The sequence below is a fragment of the Acipenser ruthenus genome, chromosome 25, assembly GCF_902713425.1.
Source record: "Acipenser ruthenus chromosome 25, fAciRut3.2 maternal haplotype, whole genome shotgun sequence".
NCBI classification, from domain to species: domain Eukaryota; kingdom Metazoa; phylum Chordata; class Actinopteri; order Acipenseriformes; family Acipenseridae; genus Acipenser; species Acipenser ruthenus.
The window spans coordinates 2,497,581-2,521,712 of NC_081213.1; the positions used below are offsets into that span (position 1 = coordinate 2,497,581).

General features: G+C 41.3%; 3 protein-coding genes across 6 annotated transcripts; 1 reads left to right on the forward strand and 2 right to left on the reverse strand.

Annotated features, from left to right (window-relative positions):
* The first annotated feature begins 9 nt into the window (after nucleotides 1-9).
* Nucleotides 10-6,658, forward strand: LOC117414074 (eukaryotic translation initiation factor 3 subunit I). The gene is made up of 11 exons (XM_034023739.3): nucleotides 10-149; nucleotides 784-876; nucleotides 1,309-1,396; nucleotides 1,935-2,000; nucleotides 2,431-2,580; nucleotides 2,775-2,902; nucleotides 3,417-3,527; nucleotides 3,964-4,053; nucleotides 5,200-5,273; nucleotides 5,416-5,508; nucleotides 6,273-6,658. Exons 1-11 carry the CDS (start codon nucleotides 147-149, stop codon nucleotides 6,352-6,354), a joined length of 978 nt encoding a protein of 325 aa, XP_033879630.3. The 5' UTR covers nucleotides 10-146; the 3' UTR covers nucleotides 6,355-6,658.
* Nucleotides 6,659-6,745: 87 nt separating this feature from the next.
* Nucleotides 6,746-12,806, reverse strand: LOC117413232 (L-threonine 3-dehydrogenase, mitochondrial-like). Of its 3 annotated transcripts, none has more exons than XM_058999703.1 (9): nucleotides 12,727-12,806; nucleotides 11,852-12,051; nucleotides 11,506-11,548; nucleotides 11,086-11,156; nucleotides 10,449-10,598; nucleotides 10,166-10,338; nucleotides 9,542-9,632; nucleotides 8,452-8,721; nucleotides 6,746-7,252 (listed from the first exon to the last, which is right to left on the reverse strand). In XM_058999703.1, exons 2-9 carry the CDS (start codon nucleotides 12,039-12,041, stop codon nucleotides 7,119-7,121), a joined length of 1,122 nt encoding a protein of 373 aa, XP_058855686.1. In that variant the 5' UTR covers nucleotides 12,042-12,051; nucleotides 12,727-12,806; the 3' UTR covers nucleotides 6,746-7,118. The 3 variants fall into 3 exon arrangements, with proteins under 3 accessions (XP_058855686.1, XP_058855689.1, XP_058855687.1); XM_058999706.1 differs by having other exon boundaries at nucleotides 8,448-8,721; XM_058999704.1 differs by having other exon boundaries at nucleotides 11,852-12,048; nucleotides 12,727-12,783.
* Nucleotides 12,807-13,497: 691 nt separating this feature from the next.
* Nucleotides 13,498-23,927, reverse strand: zgc:154055 (uncharacterized protein LOC556036 homolog). Of its 2 annotated transcripts, none has more exons than XM_034023017.3 (10): nucleotides 23,412-23,927; nucleotides 20,238-20,343; nucleotides 19,962-20,084; nucleotides 19,347-19,520; nucleotides 18,192-18,409; nucleotides 17,682-17,843; nucleotides 17,343-17,484; nucleotides 16,609-16,829; nucleotides 15,884-16,035; nucleotides 13,498-15,437 (listed from the first exon to the last, which is right to left on the reverse strand). In XM_034023017.3, exons 1-10 carry the CDS (start codon nucleotides 23,591-23,593, stop codon nucleotides 15,265-15,267), a joined length of 1,653 nt encoding a protein of 550 aa, XP_033878908.3. In that variant the 5' UTR covers nucleotides 23,594-23,927; the 3' UTR covers nucleotides 13,498-15,264. The 2 variants fall into 2 exon arrangements, with proteins under 2 accessions (XP_033878908.3, XP_058856266.1); XM_059000283.1 differs by lacking the exon at nucleotides 23,412-23,927 and adding an exon at nucleotides 21,556-22,502.
* Between the last annotated feature and the right edge of the window lie 205 nt (nucleotides 23,928-24,132).

The window sequence follows — 24,132 nt, forward strand, 5'->3', positions numbered from 1 at the left end:
ACTCTGACCCCGAAACAACTCCCTTTCTTTCCGCTCGGTGCTGCTTCGCATGCTGTTGTCAGGCCTAGGCTTGCCTGCCGTCTACTTCGCGTTTTTGTACAACTATAAAACAACCGGAGAGAGACTCCGAGTCAAGCAGCGCCGATATGGTAAGTGTAACAAAGAGCTGTCTCCGAAAAACATGCGTGTTGACGCTGTACAGTTTGGAAATAGCGTGTGGGATGCTGGATTACGGCTGTGAACACAAGGCGGCTTTTCAGCATACATAGAGCTGGTTCATTGCTAGTAAGCGGTGTGTACAAGTTGGATGGTAAATGTGATACAAGAATAATTCTTGAGAAACAATTATTAAAACCTGTATTGTGACAGTGCTAGTATATACAGCAACTTGGGTGATGTACCCAAACTAAATTAAAACACTTCTATAAATTGTGTCGATCGCTTCATGTGATGAGCGATGTACTGTCCCATTACTGTAAACGTACCGATACACAGATTGTCTCCCTTGTGTCGTGGACTTCTTAAATCTACTAGGTTGTCTATATTATCAACTCTGCATAGATTAAATATATATTTTCTGCGGTAGCTCTAATTCGCTGTTGTTTGTACTGAGACGTTTATTCCATGTTTGTTGGTGATGATTTCTTTGGCAGATGTTGTCAGTACCACTTGGATTTTTACTGGCACTAAGGTTACACCGGCAACACTGCCAGTAGCTGCACAAAACAAATACTTAAAAGGTTTCTAATTAATTCCAGGTGATTTTGTATTTATTTTTTTCAGAGACCCATCCTCTTGCAAGGCCACGAAAGGTCAATCACACAGATCAAATACAACAGGGAAGGAGACCTCATTTTTTCTGTAGCTAAAGATACGGTACGTAGTTGTTTTTTTTTAAAGCTTACAGCTGCATATTCTGTGCTCAGAAACCAGCGAATCGGAGAGAGCAGTCGGAGCAGAAGCTTCTTCCCTCCCTGATACTTGTTTGCCACTAGATCACACTGAGCCAAAGGAGTGTGATCCTGCTACTATGACATAGTATCATTTTAGCTGTTTCTGCTGGCAGCCAATACATACATTCCAATAGAATAAATAAGTCAATTCATACATATGTGTTCTAGTAGACGGATGTGTTTTCTGAATTCATTTCCAAGATGTGGAGATCTCAACAGTTCTAACAAGGCATTGCATGATAACATCATCTCATCATTATTGTCATTATCATGATCATGTTTTACTTATAAAGTTATGTCAGACATGCCAGTATCATGCTTTGTGATGAATCATGGTGGTTTATTTTCGTAACAGGTCGTCAATGCCTGGTACTCCGCAAATGGGGAGAGACTTGGCACGTACAATGGACACACAGGAGCAGTGTGGTGTGTGGATGTAGACTGTATCCTTTTTCTGTGCTATATCACATATACACTTTTTTTTTAGTGTGAATCTGTTTGTCTTGGTCCTAACTCTTATAAAGCATAATAAACAACACTTCAGAGGCTTGCTCTAAATGGACCACATGGGTTTTGTGTTCACCCTTGGAACTTATGTAAGCAGGGTTGCCAGTAAGTGTTAGTGGCTGAGTATAGTTCTAAATACAAAATCCAGCATGGACTTGGAGATATTATCCAGAGCCATGAGACCAGTTCTGCTGTTCCTAATAAGGCTTGGCTATTGTGTTATTCTTCTCAACTCCCTTAGCTTGGATCTTCTTCTAAAAGGGATCTCTCTGTCTAAATGTGGTTTTGCTCTGTGTTTGGGTAAAATGCAGTGTTGGTATTTTTATTGCCTTAGTAAAGATCCACTTAGTCACTGATGAGTGAGCTTGAACAATTGAAAGCTGACATGCCTGATGTGACTCAGTAACCGAACACATGCTCCCTGCACCGTGTACACATCTTTGTGAATACCTCCCTCTTTAACTGACTGTTCAGGGGACACGAAACATGTGCTGACTGGATCTGCAGATAACTCCTGCAGACTGTGGGACTGTCAGACAGGTGAGTGCAACGCCTTTAATATAGGGATGACATTGACATTGAGAAAACCCTCGGGGTTGCTAGTTGCACATATTGGGGGGGGGGGCAATGTCACTACACATTTATTCCAGTGTGCTATGTTTTTAGGTTTAAAACAAACTGGTAATAAAAATACATACGCAATGCTAATGCAATTGCAGCACTGCTTTGTAACTTTGGCTTATTGTAACTACTGTGTAACCAAAACTACACAAAAAATATCGAGTCAAGACAGGACCAGTAGTCTGCGTTCAGCATTATTGCAAATAAGAGGTTCCGGGTGAAAAATCTATGCAGTGGTTAAGAGTATTAAAACAGGACATCCCTGGAAACTAGATGTTGCTTGTCAGTGTGTCATGTTTCCTGTATAATTGAAAGATCTTCAGATTTATTAAATTCCTTCTTCATGCAGGTAAACAGCTTGCTCTGTTGAAGACCAGCTCCGCGGTGAGGACCTGTGGCTTCGACTTCAGTGGAAACATCATCATGTACTCCACAGACAAGCAGATGGGTTACCAGTGTTTCCTGCACTACTTCGACCTCCGAGACCCGTCCCAGATTGGTAAGTAGTTATCCCCTTCACTTCTGTATTGTCATCACGTGAGAATTGCCCTGTCTAAGCTATAGCAAGACTCAAGTGTCAAGTCACTCAATTGTTTTAAAGACTATTTAGAGGCTGTTTAGGTTTTAAGTTTGAGATCTGTGTTTTAATGATTTTGGTCTGTTTTTTTTGTTCTATTTGCTTTGTTTTTAAAGAGGACAACGAGCCCTACATTAAGGTTCCATGCAGCGAGTCCAAGATCACCAGTGCAGTGTGGGGGCCGCTGGGGGAGTATGTCATTGCTGGCCACGAAAACGGAGAAATCAACCAGTTTAGTGCTAAGGTAAGGAGAGATGTCCTGGAGTGACCAACAGTACCGAGACACAACGGGCCAACAGTGGGTTTCACAGACCCCAAATACCAGTAAGCTTTGACTGCCTTACCCAAGGCTGGTTTCACAGATTAGAGCTTACCTTAGACTATCTTCTTACCATTAGGTAGCCCAAAATGAGTGCTAATTGTGTCTGTGAAACCAGCCACTAAGGTAACAAAATATGTGTTTTTAATAAATTGAATACAAAATGTATGATGCTATTTTAGGAATATCCTAGATTTCTCTTCTATTATTAACTCTTAAACACAGACCTGTAACGAGATATGCCTGTAAATAATGTTAGTATGGCTTTGTAGAGTACAAGGCACTGATATTAAGTGAGTTTTATAAGAGGGTTCTTTGTAATACTGAAGGAGTAAAAAGTAGAAGCCCAGGCATTCTGAGGAGTTTTGTGCAGCGCATGAAAGGCTTTTCTTAATTGTTGTATTTCGGATGACGAGAGCTGTGTGGTTTCTCTCTGTAGTCTGGCGAGATCATAAAGACGGTGAAGGAGCACAGCAAGCAGATTAATGACATCCAGACATCGATTGACCTGACCATGGTTATCACAGCTTCGAAGGACAACACTGCCAAGGTCAGGGGGGTGGACTGTATTAAGCACATTAACACATTTCAACAGACTAATTAACACAGTCATAGACCAACAGCAAGCTACTGGAATATATTTTTCCCAGACTATAAATATTATCTGTTCTTGTAAGCCCATGCTTGAGAAAGCATTTAGTTGTAAATGATATGAGTGCATTGTATTATTTGGGAAGTAGCTTGGGATTTATTTATTTATTCATATATATTTTTTGTTGAAAGTGGATTCCTATTGCTGTACAGTAGCTTGCCAGGCTGGTGGTGTAATGGCAATATTTGATCAATTAGAAGTTTGCAAGTTACATTTTTAGCTGTTTAATATGGTAAGAACAGCTGTTCTTATCTGAACAGGGCATGAGGTCTTGCATGTATTGTCTATTTCTGCTTGGCATTAACTTGTAGTCTTTTTCTCCTTTTTTGTGCAGTTGTTCGACTCTTACACGTTAGACCACATTAAGACGTTTAAGACAGAGAGACCCGTCAACTCTGCTGCTGTCTCCCCAATAATGGATCATGTAAGATGAGGTTTGGTTTCTTTGCCCCACAATTCTGTTCAGTGTTTGCTACATTATTTCACACTTCAGATTTTTGTGTGCTGTACTTTAACAGAAATGGGATCAGACGTGAGGTCAGTCACCATTCTAATCGTAGTGGAGCCTTGGCACACCTGTGCAATTGTAATCAGTTCCAGTTCAATTATGCATTTATTTGTGATCCGATCATTATTCTTGTAGTGCCGCAGATTATAATGAAAGCAGGGGGTGTTTGCTATCTCCTTCACAATTTAATATACTCCCCAGCCGTGCAGTACCTGTCACAACCTCGCACCATAATCATTTTTCACTGCCCTTCCTCTCCTCCCTGAAATACGAGCACAGATCACAAAACGCTGATAACTGCTATCATTGCCCCTGCCTGCTCACACATCGCCTGCTGTAGACAGTAATGGAAAGAGTCATTTTTCAATTGAACTTGTTCTGCACGATCGCATGCCTTGGAGATGAAGGTTATTGAAATAAACACTGCGGTTCATTTTACTAACTTTGTCATACATGTTCCTTCTGTTTATTATAAGCACATGTATAATTACAATTACAGCAGAAATGTTTGCTGAAATTACAGTTACAATGCTATTTTGTTAAATTAGTTACAATTATACTGCAGTAATTAATTATAATTTACAATTACACTAAAAAAGTAACAAAGAACTACACACTAACACATTTATTCTAAATAACCCAAGCAATGATCACAGGTAATTGATCGATTGTATAGTATAATTACAATTACACAGGCGTGCCACGGTTCAGTTAGAATTACATTGCAATTACGAATCGCAGCGTTGCAATTGAGTGAAACTATTGTGAATCAAGTCCTGCAGTGTTTCTTATCTTCTAAAGCAGTTGTGCTTGCCTGTTATATCATCTACACAAGAATGAATAACCCCAGGTAATTGAACTGCATGGCCGTGTTTGTCATGTTGCCTCTGACTTCTCTGTACCTGGTACCGCCTCCATTGTCGCAGCCGTAATGGCGTTGGCTGTTACAATGGTGCAGATTAGTGTGTTTTCTTTTTGTTTCTGATTTCCCTGTCATTAATTATGGTGTACAAACACTTTAAAAGGTGTGAACTCCTAAGTAAAGTGTTTTGTTATTTTCAGGTGGTTATGGGAGGCGGTCAGGAAGCTATGGAAGTAACAACAACCTCCACGAGGATTGGCAAGTTTGAAGCCAGGTCAGTGATGTAGAATAAACTCAAACTTGTAAACCTCGCCTCTCTTACACTCTACCTGATTCACTAAACGTCCTGCAATCTTGATGACTACTCTTTCATAGTGGCTATGGCCATTTTTAAATCTTTTTTCCCCCCCACACAGGTTCTTCCATGCAGCTTTTGAAGAAGAGTTTGGGAGAGTAAAGGGACATTTCGGACCCATCAACTGTGTGGCTTTCCATCCCGATGGAAAGAGGTAAGGTCTCGGATCTCAGATTGCTTGCAGCAGCGTCTTCAAAACAAGGTATTTTATGCAGAATGTTCTAAACTAGTGGCCAGACGTTTTGGACTGCGTGTTGTTGATTGGTGCAATGACTTGATGTACAGGTGCATTTCATACCATTTTTTGTTGAATTGCTGTATTTTGTAGGAAAAGCAAAAAATAAAATGTAAAATTGCTCTGCTGTGCTTTACAAAATGCAGTAAAACGGTTACATGTAGAACTGTCTGCAGTTTGGCTGCCGGAGCGGGGCTGAAGCGTCTCGTCTCCCAGAGAAAGCCACAGCTCCTCTCGCAGCAAAAAAGTAAATACATTCGGAAAGATAACCACGTAATAGACCTAATATTTATTTATTAGTTATGAAGTGCCAGCGCAGCTTTTCTTTAGTTCAAGTACTGTATCAAAAGGGAGAGACAGAAACGGAAGTTAGACCGAGAAGATGTTTACTGGTTGAACAACACCAGTACTGTATTTACTGTAGAAATATTGCATGAATCACTAGTATAGGGAATTGGGGGACCTGCTGTAGGAGCATTATAAATGAGAGCCTTATAGCGAGGGAGCACTGTATGCCCTTCATTCTGTGTTAAATCACCTGGATATAATGTAGTTGGGCCCTCCATCTGTCCATGCGCTTCTCAATGTCCAAAGCACTTGTAGGTTTCCAAGAACAGCTTAGATTTTATTATACATATCGTTTTTTTAAATAAACAAACTTCTGTTTTCTTCTCTCTTCACAGCTACAGCAGTGGTGGGGAGGATGGTTACGTCAGAATACATTACTTCGACCCCCAGTACTTTGAATTTGAGATTGAATCTTAGAAAGCAACTGGAAAAGGAGTTGCCTACATACAGCCACGTCCACATTTCATTCACATTTTTAAAAAGTGCCCCTAAAGCACTGCATATAGTATTGACTTTCAGAGCTTTACAGTACACTTGTCAATTCCGTCTTAAGTTATTGGGTAAATTGGCCTGGAAATGGTATAAAGGACATTCAGAAGTCAATTTTTATAGTAGTTTTCAATGTTTTTTATATCAAGAAAAACAAATTCCACATCCCCAGCAGGAAATATTCTGTTATGGTTCATTATTATTATTCTCAATAAACATTACTACAGTTAAATATGTTCCTTGTGTGTCATTACCTGAAAATACCAGATACTGTCATTTGAGATGCAGCGGTTCAAGAACGGAGACCAATGAGAAAATACACTATTGAGAAAGCTTTTTACTGCTGTCAAACAAGACTGAAGTATATTCATACAACACATTAAAACACACTCTTTTTACTCCTGCAAATATTTAAATATTCACTACGTATTCCAGAAGAAAAGTAAAATCATAAGGTAATGAAAATAAATAGGTTTGTTTTTTAATGTCAAAATATGCTTGACTGACAGAAAATACCTTAGTGTAAGACACTTAGTGTCAACCTGCGTCCCCCTTCACCCCTGACGTGTTTGTCTCCGGTTCTCATGCCAGGGAGACCGCGAATGTGAAAACTAACAGGCATCTGGGCAAGTCCCAGTTGTTTTTGGATGTAATGTAGCCTCTTGAGTTCCAGCGATTGTGTGGATCCGTGGCTAGCTCTCCTTCTCTCTCTGCGCTCTGACGCTCCGCAGCATGTCGCTCACCAGCTCGGGCAGGCTGAAAGACGGCTTCCAGCCCCAATCCCTGCGAGCGTTGCTGTCATCGAAACGCCTCGGCCAGCTGTCCGCTTTGAACAGAGGAGAAATGAGAAATCGGTTAAAACTGAAATGCACTGTTTATCCATCGAGAATGGTTTCCAGAAAAGGATCTTGGGCACTGGAAACAGAAATAGAAACACACTCACACATGCCAGTCCCTGGCAATCAGTAGCTAAGCAAGTGGATCTGCAATTGAATAGGTTGTAAGTACTTGCCTATTAACCTCTTCACGTTATCAGCAGACTCTTCACATATGCAGTGACCTTGAGCCACTTGACTTCCAGGTGACGGTAGACTAGAAACTACCCAGCTTGTACCAGTATATTAGGAAAAGCTTTTTTAACATCACTGAGGAAAGTTCAAATTATAACCTCGGGTCTAAAAAAGCTTTGAAAGTAAGGTTGGAAGGGAATGATGAAAAAAAAATACATAAGCGCAAGTCAATGATTGGTTCCTGTTTAATCCTACACGTCCGTGCTTGGGAGATAAGGTGGGTGATTTATAACACTAATTTCCAGCTGAATTAAACCTCTCATTGGAAGTAATCTGCCGCCTGGCTGCACACTGAAAGGTGACTTTCTGAATCAGTGAGGTGGACCATCCAGGGATCCTCATAAATCACACAAGTCACCCAGGCTGCAGCTGATCACCTTCACAGTGAGTGGAGTAAGAAACTTCCTATTCCATCCTTTTTTTTTTTACTGCCTCCTTCCCATTTCATGCTTGCAAATCATACTCACACAATACTGCCTGTGTTCAGGGACTGCTCTTCATTTCTAGTTGCCTGTCATAGACATAATGTAGGCTAGATCATCCAGAGGGTGTTTATATTACTAAGCACCATATAGTGTATTGACAGCAAACTTGTTTCCAAAGTGGCAGATGACTAGATAGTGCTGGCTCTTCTATAAAGACTCTTTCTCTGATCTAGGCTGGTAGATATATCTACTGGCAGGCAGCAAACACTGAAGCAATGGCAATTGGAACCACGCAGAATGATTATACACATCACAAAAAAGTAAAGGGGGCGGTGCAAATCAAATACATTTAGAAGCTACTTTAAGGGTTAAAAGTGAATCTGCGCCTCACTGGTTTAAATGACACATTTTGTGAAAGGTTATTATTCTGCGCTTTGTATGTTTTGCAAGAGGGTTGGTTTGTGACTGACTGGGCAATTGAAGGTTATGCCGTGGCTGTGGGGCATTGCTGCGCTGTTTCTCTTACCTACCTACGCTCTGACGCACAGCATCCATGGTGTAGGTGACCCGCAGCTCGGGGATGTGACTGCGGATCTCTGCGGCCACCTCCTCCGGGGTGAAGCTCACGGCTCCGATGTTGTAGGTCCTGAGAGTAAGCTGCCCTGCCGGGGCCTGCAGGAACTCCAGGGTGGCACGGTGACAGTCGCTGATGTGCATCATGGGAAGGCGGGTGTCCGGTCGCAGGTAGCAGTCGAATGTCTTGCTATTGACGGCGTTGTGAAAGATTTTGACTGCATAGTCTTGTATGGGAATAAAACAGGTAGAAAAAAATCACTGGTGTGGCTAATATCATTCTCGTTTTGTAGTAACTGTGGATTGAAAATGTATTGCTAATGTTAAACCACTTTGCTGAAAATGACTTTGTAAGTAGAGTTGCTAAGGTAAATACCCACTTGACCTTATGCTTACAACGACTGATTGATAAGACATGTGCTAGAAAGTATGGGAAAGGAGAAATATATGCTAAACAATTAACCACAGTAACCTTGTAAAAGAGAGTAGTTTTTGGTTGGATTCACCTTAGTGAAGTAATAGCTGAACAAATAATTTCAATTATAATTAGTAAGATAACAAACAAACGAGTCACGTAGGCTCTGAGCCTACTGGAGTATAAACAACAGGCATAGAGGTGACACAGACAGAAGCTCCCAATACCTCCAGATCATCGGGACCATCGGTGTAGCATCTGAGAGCTCTCCAGGGGTTCAGGTAATTTTATCAATTGCTAAACAATAACGTTCAATGTAGAATGTAATGTTTGCTATTTTGGAACTAATAAATGGTAGACATTGGTAACATTTGAAACATGGTCTGGTCTCATCCTTATAGCGTAACAAAGCAGTTATTCCAGGTTTAACTTAATTTTTTTATAAACCTTGCACAACCTTGGCAGAAGCTAAGAAAGATTATTTTATTTATTCATATATTATTACTTTTGCAGCCAGATATTTGACCCCAGTTTTTCTCCCCAATTTAGAGGGTCCAATCATGTCTCCTTCACCGCAGCAACTTCCCACAAGAGCTCAGCATTGCGATCTCCTGAATACGTTCCCCTTGTACCTGTGGTTCCTCCTCCTGGCTCTGTGTCTGCTGAGATGATTCCTGGGTATCGCAGGCAGCGGAAGTCCAAGCCGTACTTGTGGTGGAAGTACTGGAAAAAGTAAACGGCTTAATGGTTGGTAAACCGTGCATCACAGAACTTGGTTTCCTTATAGATGTGAGAACTTGGTAACCAGCAGTTCCTAAGTAAGTGTTGGATAAATACGGTGTAGTTCATTATTAGTTAACTATTACATTAGTACATGGTTAGTACTTAGTAATCTGTGCTGTCATAAGTAAGGGGAGCTTTTACTTCACATACATGTTCTAATACCTGCGTCCCTGAGAGTGTGTTTGGTAATGGCTGTTGAACATAACTTTACCCACATGTGACAATTCAGTTTATGCAGCCATAAGGGGTAGAATTACAGTATAGATTTCATATACATTTAAAAGATGCACCTATATTTTCATATATATATATATATATATATATATATATATATATATATATATATGTTTTTTTTTCCAAAGATAATACCCAACCAAGCAAGAGAGATGATGTGTTGAAGGTTTGTAATTTGCTGGTAAACTGCTGGTGAGGTCTGATCCTTGTGAAAGCCTTGTATAAAGTGGGGGTCTCACCTCGCCTATGAGCTCGGCGTGCACTTTAGACACCCCGTAGATGGTGCGGGGTCTCTGGATGCACAGGTCTGGGGTGGGGTCCCGGGGGGAGGTGGGGCCGAATGCTCCGATGGTGCTGGGTACGAAAAGCCGCAGGCGGTTCTCCAGCGCGATATCCAGGACGTTGTGCAGGCCTGAGGCAGACACACACACACACACGCACACACACACACACACACACACGTCAGGGAGCTCTCTGTATAGGGTTTATACATAAGAAAAGCCAAGCACAAAGAGGCCTCACCTGTAATATTGACTCTGCGTGCCAGCGCTACATTGGCCTCTCCGATGGCGCTCAGCAAGGCGCTGTAGTGCACCAGCCACGTGATCCGGTTGTTGATCACCAGCTCCTGTAGGTTCTTATAGTCGAGGACGTCTGCGTAAATGAAGGGGCCTGTGGGAAGACACAGGAGCACAATTTCGTTTGTTTGTTTGTTTTTTTTTTTGGTTTTTTTTAATTCCTTTCAATAATCTACCAGTACATTCCTTATCGGTTGAGTCTAGTTCCCATAAGGTGAGATGACCCGGGTGGAGTAGAACAGCTACTGTCTCTGTGACAAACTGTTTGCAGTATATCAGTTTTGAAGACAGAATCTCATTCCATGAGAAATCAACTTCTGGTTACACCAGTTGGACATTCATGCATTTATGATTTAGTGAAATAGATTTCTTTATTGCTATTTTAAAAGAAAGGTGATTACAGGTCCAAACAAGCCTGCTCTTCAAATGATTTATAACCAAGGCTTTCTAAACCGTCTTTCTTCTCTATCTTGTTGGCCCAGGTGTTGGCTTCTCTTGAGGGTTAGAACCTCCAAATGTCTGCAACTCATTTTCAATGGATAAACTTGAACATGTTAATGTATGCAAGCTCTGGTACCTACCACTGTTATAAACCTCGTCGGAGGGTTTCTTAATGTCTGATAGGATCACATTGTTCTTGCCATACTGTTTCCTGTTAGAAGAAATGTGATTATAACCATTAGAGAAAGAGGCATGCAGCAATTTGTAGTTTCAACGTTAAAAAGTAAAGCAAAAACGTGGAGACACCCAGTGGCCAGATAGGAGTACTCAGGCGGTGGTTTTCGCTGTATTTCATGTGTATCAGGAACTACTTTTTTCTATTGGTGGTCTAACATGTTATTTTCTCGTGCTTTGTTAATACTCTTTCGCAAAAGAGGACGTATCCTGTGGTGCTGTGTGGTTCGGCAGTGCAGCGTGCGTCTGCCACTAACAGATGAAGCGTGGAGCAGGTAATCGATGCGACACCATTTCATAATGGAAACTCGTCAATTTCAACTCACCTTAAAAGTCGGGCCAGCCCAACTCCCAGCTGTCCCAGACCACCTTGAAAAAAAAATGAAAGAAACGACGTCGCTTTAATCCATATCTGTCTAGCAGGTTTCTGGAGTCATTTCAGCTCAATTTGTCAGTCTGTACACGAGCAACATTTATTAAATGCGCATGGTCCTCGTACGTGAAATGATATATGACATTGAAAACCTATTACATAAACACATATACCGATAATTGTAATGTTTGATACAAACATGATTTTTATATAACTTTATATGCGTTAGGATATATGTCACATGGGCATTCATCCTTAGTGTGACATCCCGAGCCCCTTCTTCGTTCCCCGTGACGCACCTGTGATAAGAACTCTGGGGTGCTCGCTCTTGACGGTGTCCGGTGGGTTGGATATTTGTACCCGCAGTTGCCGCGGGGACCAGCTCATGCACCTCGTTGATTCTCGCATCAACGGGATCTTATTGGTGCATCCAAGACAGAACCTCAAGCTCGCTGCTGAGCCCGGACTGCAGACCCGCACAGACAGCATGTTGAGTCTGCTGATAAGCAAAAAAAAAAAAAAAAAAAAAAAAAGTGCTCATGAGAGATTACAAAAAAAAAACAACAACACATAAATAAAAATACATACATGAAACTGAAAGCAAAACTTTATTGGATACCAATTCGATTTTGAAATGTACAACACTCAAATGTAATGTAATAAATATGCAGTCCAATAGCCGTTTTGGTAAGAGTGCATAGGCTACAATCCGCTTATTTTAATCAAATATTATTAAACTCCATTAGTAGCATAATACATTTCACAGCACGCTGGTTATGTGTGTTTGCTTAATAAAAAGTGACGAAAAAATATGACAAATGTATTTTTCTTCTAATACTAACGACAGTCTTTTGGTATTATTATTATTATTATTATTATTATTATTATTATTATTATTATTATTGCTGAAAATAGTAATTTTCCTCTATTTAAAAATGTACATTGTTATAAAACGTAGTTACGGTGCGCGCATACTTGCCGGAATTAAAATTATTTAACAAATCAAACGTCATACTGTGTACTTGTTCGATACGTGTTTAAACCATATTCAGTGACAACGCTTTCAATATAATACAATACAATACGGATTTATAAAGTTTCTTCTGGAACACCTCAAAGCGCTGTACACTTACAGAGAAACTAAAATTCTTCAACAAAACAGTGTATAACTTACCTTTAAAAGTCACGTAACTATAGCTCCCCGCACTGTAAACTTCAGAGGAAATGTGGCGATAAAATGGATTTAGAGGTATGTAACCCTTGGAATTAAAGGATTAAATTTTGATTGGCTGTTGATGAAGCGGACCGAAATTCTATTGGTCAGATAGCTGACCAACACATTGCATGATGGGATTTGTAGTTCAACTGCAACTGCAGCCCATTTGCGGGTCCTTGGTGTAGTTGACACAAAACTACATACCCCAGTGTGCAAAGCCAGACGTGTGTTAAAAATGCTGACTGGCAAACATTGCGGATTGTATTGTGTGCTCTGTGATGCTCGTGCTGAGTTAGTCGTTTGAGTGAACGGTTGTAGAATTTGTATTTCACTACCCTTTCGAATGTCATTTTGTTTTCTTCAGTCAAACTCATTACAGCCCGCTGTAGCAGATCAGTAAAGGTTTAAAGATAGAGTCCCACACCTTTGAATGTATTTTACATTTTTACATGTTTGATGTAAATTAAATTAGTATACAAAAGCAGCATTCAACCCTTTTTTTTTCTTTTTTTCAGTGCGACTGTGAATCTGTGTGGTCCTGTGGTTAAAGAAAAGGGCTTGTAACCAGGAGGTCCCCGGTTCAAATCCCACCTCAGCCATTGTGTTGATGTTGTTGTAAGTGACTCTGCAGCTGATGCATAGTTTATACACTCTGATCTCTATTCACCTTGAATAAAGGTGTCTGATAAATAATAATTAATTCAGACAGGCAATTACAGGGTAACGTAACATTGCTTACAAGGACTTCCTGCAGCAGGAAGGCATTTATTTTAACATTCAGATGTGTAACATCAGCCAACAAATACACTAACATGTTACAATACAGTGCATAAAACTAACAACAAAGATACATACGACCAAGAGCAGTCAGAGTTCTGAGGTCAGGGCAGCGCAGTACATTAAATTAGCAACCAGTGCAAAAAACAGCATTTAGAACCAAATATGCCATCAGTCAGTTTTACCAGGCTTACTTGCAATGTCCATTTTCAACCATGTGGGCTTCTTCTGAAAAGACTCCTTAAAGCTTAATCAGTGAGGCGGTTGTAGAAATGATTGCTAGGGGCGTGCATCTGTCATTACTACCCCAAAATTGTAAATTACAAAAACACAGACGCAAAATATAAAAGATGACTGTAAATACTAAATCAAGTCTAGTTTTTCATTGACTATATACATATATATATATATATATATATATATATATATATATATATATATATATGTGTGTGTGTGTGTTTAACCTGCATACAACTCTTTACACATTTAATCCATTAAATATAGAATTACAGTAAATAAGGATTTAAGATGTGTTGAACTATATTTTACCACAGCAGCAGTGACCGTGACTTTAAACCCACCCTGCCATGTACAGTAAAACATATAAACATGGTTTGGAAGACACCTCAGTGGCTCGTGTCTGACTAAACCCATCTTGTATTACTAGAAGCAGCTACAAGATCTTTCATGTTCTGTTATGCCGACAACATGATTCCCTTATAAAAGTTTCCAACAGTATTTTTGCACAGTGTTTCTGCAAGAGCAGAGACCTAGTGACGGGTTTATAGTCCAAAGACGTCACTGGTACTGTCAGTGAATAAAACGAACGGGGCCACTTGCAGACTATTCTTTATTCCTGTAGAGCCCCCGCAGAGCAGATGAAGCTGGAATGCATGGCTGTGTCAAGCCGACACAGCAGCCTACGTCACACCCTTTAATAGAAATAGCTGCATCGCAGGACAATTAATCACAGCGAGCAAACAGAGCGGAAAATAACATTTGTGTCCCTAAATCCCAGTCGTGAAGTTATACATTGATCCATTGGATGCAGGGCATAATGGTACTGTGTAAACCACGCTCTCTCCTTGACAGAGTCATTTTAAAATTCTGTTTCATTTAAACCTGACGAGCGCAAGTTAAGTCAGTACAGTATTTTTTTTTTTTTAATCATCCTGTGGGCTTTGCAGAAACCAAAAAAAGCAGCATCATCACAATTGAAAAAAAAGCAATTTACTAAAGTTTCAGTCTGTGTTTTTTCAAGCAATAAGAGCCCATGGGAAACTGAATTCTCATTTGCAAAGATGTCTTGTGTGGAGACAGCTTTACAATATATGCAACAGGTGTTAATTAAACCCTTATCAAAGCTTTTCACGGTTTAGGACAAGGGTCTGTAGCATGTCTGCAAGTGACAGGCACAAACAAATATAATGACATTTGTTTCACCTTTAATGGAGCTACCATTGGGTATATTTGCAGAAATTCTATTTGTTACACATGTTCAGAGCAGGCAGAACAATTTTCATTTCACATTCTCCTGAAGAGGAATTCTGAAAGAACAGGGTTATTCCAGATGGTGCCACTGCACTTGGTCCTTTTGAAACCAATACATACTGTCATTCGCCTGTACACAGCGTGGTGCAGAATGTCGATGGTGACCTCACATTGCATCGGTGCTTGGTTCTGGACAGACAGTCCGCTGGGTCACCGGAGGTTCAGAGGTTAACAGCAAGGCTCACAGATCGAACTGATTCCCGCAGGGGCTTGTGAGTTTGACCCTCCTGGAAGCGTGCTGTCTGTATTGCCCTTTGCCTTGTGCTCACTCACAATGAGACTGATTTCCTCCCATGCCTCGTCCAGATGCTGTGTGGAGTGGCTCCACCTGAAGAACAAGCCTGTAAACACAAGAGGCTGCTGATCACTGCACCCCCTCCAGCCACGCTCCCTTACTGAAGCAGCACATGTCTGACCTCTCATTGGACCAAGCAATACTATCACTGCTCTTCTGTTCCTTCTGTGGAAGATCTTTGTTCTATTTTTGAATTTGCTAATATTTCAAAGACAATTGTATAGACTGGAAGAGTTGCCCCTGCTGGTACTTAGTCCCATGAGTTGTAGCTCAAGTGATATATACTAAACACTGTCGTATAACCCAGTTAATACTGATGGAAGTGTCAGTTTGTATACTTTTTTATACCCACCTGAGCTTTTGATTGAGTGTTTTAAAAAACATATAGAATGGTTTCTGGTGACCAATCACAAGAGCGCTTGAAGTTTGGTATAGTACCTGGCCCTTACCAAACTGTACAAGGCTTTCCATTCAGACAGACAGACAGCATACCTTGCCACAGCTGGAGGCTCTGTGGGTTCACAGAGGGCCAGATCGCCAGGCTGTTGCACTCATAGAGGGGGTTGGTGTACCTGCCCAGCTCACAGGGCCTGTTGATCCAGGCCCACAGAGAGTTAGTCTTCTCCTTCACTCTGAAAGCACACCTGCAGACACAGGGGAAGGAGCGGGGGCTGAGTAACAGACCGATTACATGTGAAGATAATTAGTGCATCCTGTGTGCCTCCAGGTAGAATGTTAAAGGTATGAAAGAAATATATACACAGAGTCTTTACACATAAGAGTTGCATGCTTGTCACACAACCAAAGAGAGCCAAATTGGCAAACCACACACAGCTACTGCCACAGGTATTGCATCACCCGATAGAATCAACACATTTTACTTCATACAGTCGAATACAAACTGCTGGATAATGTTATGTGAACATATTGAAATACATAGCGCTTTGTAATTTTCCATATACTTAACAAAAAACCGATAATTGAAAAATGTAACATTTTGAAATCTAACATGAAATACTACTATTACGGCTTTCGGTAGACTTTTACGATACCAGTTTCTTTGATTACATGATGTAAATAAAATGTCTAAATTACGTTCATGTAGTTTTTTTTAAAAAAAATTTGGCCGCAGCTGTTCTGATGACACTGAAGAAGGCACTACTGGAAACGTTTGTCTTCAGGTTTTATCTGTCTGGCCACGCCCGGGCTGCACTCACCGCTCCTTGTCGTTGTTGCACAGGAAGGTGCCGAAGTTGGATGCGTAGACCTCCTGGGAGAGGCGGGTGAGCAGGGCCTCGTTGAACTGCAGCGACAGCGGGAACTGGCGGGAGAGCTGCCAGCAGCAATCCAGGAAGAGCAGGAACACGGGCGCTTCATGGCGGAGTCGGGCGTGGGAGAAGGCAGAGTGGGCAGACCGCAGCTGGAAGGGGTGCCCGGCCTGAACACACAACCACAAAACAAGCACAGGAAGAGGGAGGAGAACGTTCAATCTAAAAAACATCATCACTTCAAAACTCAGAATCAGACAGAATTGTAAGGAAACCTTATAAACGAAGGCAAGTGACAAACGTTTCAGCTGGGGCCTTTTTCTGTGTACCCAAGGGCAGTAGCAGAAACGTTTGCCTACTTAGTTTTACCTCAGTTCAAAATATATATGTGTTATTTCACCGTTCATTGGAGACATTCAATAAGGTCAGTTAAAGTAGTTTCTTACTTTCTGATAAGTTTTACCTTGAGAGGTTTCAAGGTTATGGACGATATTCAATGAAATATTAACTAAGGGTTATAAAACACAAAGGGCATTTTTACAGATGTAATGTCCCATGCCCTCCTTTATACAGATGTTTGATTCAATAGTGCCTTAGGAAATAATGCAGGGGATATATCCTAGCTGGTTTAAAACCTTGGTTATCAGTCCTCTCTCCTGGCTCTGGTGTGCGAGGGATCGTACCTGTATCCACTCCCTGTCAATGAGCGCTTGGAAGCCGGAGATCGTCCTGCACTCAGGGTCAAGGATGAGCCGTGCCAGGGAGGTGACCAGCAGCGTGGTGTCTGTGCCCTCGGAGCCGTGCACCAGCACCGAGCGCCCCTCCCTGGGGAGACAAGCCACAGTAAGCCAGCTGGGTTTACTGGGGAGAACTGTTATGTAATTCATAGAACCTCTCTCCCACAAAATAACAGTCCTGCCTTTCAATGTGGGCGCCAACGTTGGCACATTCCAGGAGTGAAAACATGTAGAATGTTCAAGCATTTCTCCCTGGTAGTAAACGGATACAGAAGAAGACTTTACCTCTCCACGCACTCAGCTACCAGCCCTGCAGTGATCAGTGCAGAGTTGACGTGAGACAGCCACTTTGAGTTCTCCAGTTTGCTCAGCCAGCGGTCCATGTTGTTGGACTGGTCGTTACAGGCTTCCACGAGCTTAATCAAGCTCTCCTGCAGCACTTTGCCTCTGAAACGGAAACACACACTCAAACCATTTCTTAGAACTAACCCCCAAATGCAGCAGTGTAGGGGCAGCAGTGTGGAGTAGTGGTTAGGGCTCTGGACCCTTGACCGGAGGGTTGTGGGTTCAATCCCCGGTGAGGACACTGCTGCTGTACCCTTGAGCAAGGTACTTTACCTAGATTGCTCCAGTAAAAACCCAACTGTATAAATGGGTAATTATATGTAACAATAATGTGATATCTTGTAACAATTGTAAGTCGTCCTGGATAAGGGCGTCTGCTAAGAAAAAAAAAAATAATAATAATAATAAAAATGCATGAAATAAAGGGGTCCCCCTCCCCCAGTACTGTACCTCTCCAGGTTTCGGTGAAGTCTCTTCCAGTTAATGTAGTTCGATTTGGACTCGCTGCCACCACCGATCAGCGTGGCTTGCTTCGCCAGCTGTGCGGAGCGCGTGTCGACGATGTAGCCGAGGTCAGATCCACCCAGCACAGCCTGCAGCAGGAGCTCATCCTCCTTACAGCGTCTTCTGTGAGCTCCGACCAGGGGCTGGCTGCTGCGCATGATCACCTGGCAGGACAGACACAGCCTTATAGAGGTCTACCATAGCAAAATGTAACAAAGCATGGTATATGTATATGCAAGGTATAAGTAAAGCATGGCAAAAAGTGCAAAAATACCTTACTAGACTTTTATTTGGGCAGACACAGGGACACACACTTCACTTTATTATTCCATTATTATATGTTATATGCTATAGAAACTGTGTTTTACATATGTATTTAACTTCACAGAAGCATTGCTGAATACCTTAAATACTGTACCATGTAACCTTGTGATATTGTTGTGCTGTATTTGAATTACAGTATTAAAGAGTAAAATATGCACAGCAGTGCCACTAGATGGCACTGTGGCGCATTCAAAATGGCTATTTTTAGGCTTGTTTTAAGATTGAGTAAGAATAGACTCTTGCAGAACAAAAACAGGGGTGTGAGAACTACCAGCTGTGCAGGATCCCTAGCTACAGAGTTAACTGTTAATTGTTTTTGGTTACACAAGTATATTGCATCTGTCTCACTGCAAAGCGATTGACTTTGCAACATTTTTCGAAAATCTAGGCCCATTCAAAAAACCTTTATAAGGGCAGATACATCTCTTAAAAGTCTTAGCAGGGTAACTTCTTGTACCCCATAGAGTTCACATAAACATTTTTAAAAATTGTTCTAAAAAATGACCGACGGGGCTAGAACAGGAATAACAGCGATTCCATCTCATTAAGATTTTGAATTTGCAGCTATATTGTTTTGCTGACAGAACAAGCTAAAGTGGTGAGTCAGAGCTCAACGCCGCTGCAGAATGCGAGGGACTAGAAATATCTCCATTCCAGTCCCACTGGGACTATATTTAACATCAGCAGAAAACGAGTTCTACTTGATATCGGCAGGGCTCCAAATCAGCTCCACCCACAGAGAAACAGCCCTGTGCCTGTTACGAGAGCTCAGCTTACCATGCCATTGTTTCTGTGATAGTAACTGAGCACTGGGAACCTTCCTCCCTGCCTGAACTTTGCTGCTTTCTTCAGTGTCTCGTCCTCAATGGATCTGGGGACAATGACGGCCGTGGGGTAGGTGGGGCACACCGAGAAATCCTTATTCACACAGCTCAGTCTCCAGCGGTCTGTCTGAAGAGAAGAAGAGAATAACAAACTAATAATAATAATAATAATAATAATAATAATAATAATAATAATAATAATATCTCCCCTGTTAACTTAATAGCGGAACAGCACCCTAACGTACTGCAGATCAGTATAGCGTTCTAGGAAACAGGGTGGGGAATACCTGCAATAGGCTGACTCACTAACTGACTGATTCATTTATTAAGGGAAAGGCTCTGTCATGTTTTCTGCACTGTATACAAGCTGCATCTCCCTGTTGCAGGTCAGTTTCAGTCCCTTGCAGCATATCCGGCAGACTCTGATATAGGGCTGACAGTAGGTACTGATGTTTCATTTTTTTGTACACTTTGTTTAAATTAGAACCAGCACTAATTGCTTTAGTTGTTAAAAAGGTCAGTGGTCTAAAATCCGGTTTTTCTGCAACATTGGTTGCAAAAGGCTTACATGTGAAGCTATCTGGTCGAAGTCCCGCTCAGGGGTATGCAAACCCCATTCCTGCAGGTGTAAATTCAGGGGTCTGTAGAAGAAAGGGTACATCTCAGTCACAGACTCCAGGGACGAGAGGGTCTAGGGAGAAGAGAGTCTTCTGCTAATGATTCTTTAAATGACATGCATGGTGTTAGCACATTATACAGCAGCGTGCACTACAGTGGTTCTGCAAGGCTCTCAGCTCTGCAAGACTCTATGTGCCAGCAGTAGAAATGCATCCTGCTTTCTTACCTCAATGGAGCTAGCTATGTTTAAACATTCTTCCATGCCAGGGATGTCCAGCTGCAGAATGCGAAGATCTTTGCACTTGATAGTGATGGTGCCGGAAGATACAAACCTAAACAAAGACATGTACAAGTCTTTAATGAATTGCTTTAATGAATATGAGGTATCTAATACTGAATGCCTGATTAACATTATGTGTGTTTGTATGATTCTTGTTTCTGTTTAGTAATGCTATGCTTACTAAATATTACACTTCTGAAAAGACTCCTCTGGCCGATTGTGGAGAAATCCTGTGTAACGCTAATATTCTTCCCCACCAACAGCCTTTAGGAGTTTTTTCAATTTTTTTTTCTGAAAACTGATCTGAAACGACAACAGAGAATCATACAGAGCACACATAAGCGTATATCAAACAGATATGAAATTAAATATCAGGCAAATGCTGATGATATGAAGTTTCCCTTCAACAGAAGCAGTGGCAGACAGAGACAGCGGAGATGCCAGTTCAAACACACAAGAATTCAGCAGACAAAACAAAACAAAACCGAAGCGCTTGATTTGATCTTCTTTTCAGCATTCTTCCTCTCTTTCAGAGCCGGGGACAGTTTGAAAGTATATAAACAGTACACTGGACCAGGCTGGGATTCAGTCTTGCCTCAAATCAAATACAAATCAGATACGTTACATACTTAACGTGACATTTAGAAAACACAATCCAAAATCTAAACTGAGTTTTAAGATCAGTGCTACCGGTAAAGAACAAGTCTTTAGTCTTTTTTTTCTGAAAATGAAGGATCTGAATGCTGGAAGCTAAAGCAAGGGACAAAACTTGAAGCAAGGGGTTAGGCTTGTTAATTCATTTGAAATATCAAAGCATTCAGTTTTCTTCCCTACACTCTTCTCACAGTAATTGAGAATTTCCTGAATGTGTTTATTTGACAGAGATGTTAATCTGACCATGGCTACAACATGTTTTGAAACAGCATTGTTGAGCATTTCTATGAAATTAGCACAGAGCAGCAGTGTGTATTCGCCAGCTTTAAGCAAGATGCTTTATATGCAAGTAGTGCAGCAAACTTTTGTGAATGAATCACTGAATGTATTAAGTAAGGTATGTCTACGTTAGGCACTATTTAATGTTTTGGGTAAAAGTAAAAGCAATCTGGTGATGTTGCAAAAATAATAGCAAACAACTTAGTTTTGCATTTCTGAGCAAAGGGCTGTATTGCTTAATGCAAAGTGCTGGTGCCAAAAGCACAGCACAGTCCCCAGTACTGCTTCAGCCTGGGGAGGAAAGCAGACAGCAAGTGGCTTCATACCAAACCTTTCACTCTGGCCAGATCTCCTAAATAGACTGCTGGGGTATCCAATTAGATTCTCAACACTGATCAAAGGAAAAATAAAGTGAGGGATGTTAAAGAAAGTTAGTATTTGAGTCAGTGATTGGAAGTGAAGTGTCTGAACATGAGCTGGTTTAATAAACAGCATGCTTCCAGTGTTATCTACACCTTCCAGTGCCTAGCGAGCAATGCAAAAAAAAACACCTCACGCTTTAGTTTCGATCCCTTTACAAACCATCTAGAAAAGGTTTCATTTTCCATTATAAACAAGACATTCGTTTATCACAATAACATTTAAAATGGCAGGTTACTCGTGTGCCGGTAAAGCTTTAATGCTGTGTTATAAAAAACTGTGTTACAGTTAGTGTGTCTAAAGAACCTATTCAGAATTCTCAGTTTGTATTACTGCTGGCTTCCTGTTTCCTCTACAGAATCACTGCTGCCCAGCCTCTTACGGGAACGAGAGACATGAACGCCACACTGCTGGTGCCACGGCTGTATCGGAACAAAATGGTGAAAGTGTTTATCACTGTAGAAACTGACGGCATCTCCTCCTTCCTTCAGGGTCAGGGTCAGCTCTGGCAATCCCTGCACACAGATGCATCCCTTCTTTCTGATTCCACAGCTATTACACCGGATCTATTTCAGTTACTAGGATCTTGATTAATTTACGCTGAGTGTAACCCATTAGGGTACTGGTGCCAGGGCAATCCCCAGCCCTCGACAGCAGTCCATCAATGCAGCTAGTTTTGCACTCAGTGGCTATAATGCTCAAGCCAAATGGAATTATACATCCATTACTGTGTTGGTTAGCGGGCCTCTGGGTTTGCTGTGTTCTGTGGTATTTAATGGTATCCCAGGATGGAAGCACTCCCATGGAGAATTGTGATGATCAAGCGCAGTGAAGGCATCCCAACGTCATGTTCAGAGCTACACTGAAATTAAATCTCTTGGAGTTGACGTGTTTCATCATAGTTCTTGATCCTGTAAACAACTTGAGTGTTCTTGACTTGGTCCACGTACAACATATTATATGCAATCTCCGCATGCTGTGTTAAATAAACAGAACTTCTTGCGTGTATTTGGACAGCTGGCACAATGCAGGGCAGCAGGGCCTGGTGTATTTTACACATAGCTGTCTGAACCTGGCTGTGTGCTGTCAGTGAAACGCTGCTCTTTAGATCGGAATCGCTGTCCTGCTTGGCTGTCCTACTTTGTCATAAACAGCATATCTTCAAATTGAAACCAGAAAGCAGCAGTATAATAAACTTCTGTCATGTGGTCTCCCTCTTTTATAAAGTTCTGACAACAAGCATTATAAAACATTATAAAATATACTAGTGGGATTAAATCTAGTACCCAGTACAGTACTGACAGAGCTTCAAGATGATCAGGAAGCCTACACAGTAACTGCAACACTCCCTAATCCTCTACCCAATCCATGAGGTGGAAGTGTTGGACCAGCCCAGAGGCAATCGCTTACACTGAAATACATAATATGGGTACTGTAACGAAATAATTAAGAAGAGTTATCTGACACAACAAGTGTGAAGAAAACGTGCAGTTTATATTAAAGTTATATTAAAGTTGCAAATGCAAACTGTTTAGATACAACTATTATTTGCAGTGTTGTTAATCATTAAACATTAAATATTATTATTATTATTATTATTATTATTATTATTATTATTATTATTCCTCATAACCCACATCTAATAAATACCTAATAGAACATCAACATCTGTTTCATTTTCTGATTCAAGTGCACACAAAGTAAGTGTCATGTTTTAGTATGTACAGGCTACAACAAGAAGTAAAAGGGAAAAAAAGTAGAACTCGCCTTTTCTCGATGGCATCAATGTTCCTAAGCAGAAGCAACAACTCCATGGTATCCCCGTCCCTGGAAGACAAAAGGAGGTGGTGGCTGGTGACACACAACGTCCCCCTGACCGGAGGACGTAACGGCTGCTTGAGGACAACATTGTCCACGTTAGCCGTTTTGATCAGTTCCGAAAACTCCATTCTAACTGCAGGGCGAGTTCGGCGTGTGGTCTGTGTCGAAGTTGCTGGGGAAATTCAAGCATGAACACATTCGTCAGACAGCGGGCCAAACAGCTGCATTTGCACCGGAGTTCGCTAAGGTTTCAGGGAGAGTGGCCAAACTCAAGTACCTGTCCTTTCCCCCCTCCCCATGGAAAGATAAAGAGTTAAAACAAACAGTAGACGTTTTTCCTATCCGAAAGCCTGCAAGCGCTGTCTGAACTCTGGTGCCTGTCTGCGTAAAGAACAGCTCAGAAATCTAGAAGGGTATCTTTCGTTTTCTGATGTTGGCTAAGAAGGAAGTGAGTGTGTCGTTGTTTAAATATTCATTGAACACAAATTGTCCGTTCCCACCCCCCAACCAATAAGAAAATACGATTACGTCTATTTTTTAAGGAGCGACTCATTTATCCAGTTAAAGCCCAAGTATGTTCAGCGAGTAATAACACTCACAAGATGTGAAAGCAGAACCATGCATATTATTAAGGGCGGCTCGAGCTATTACATCTTGTTAAATAGTA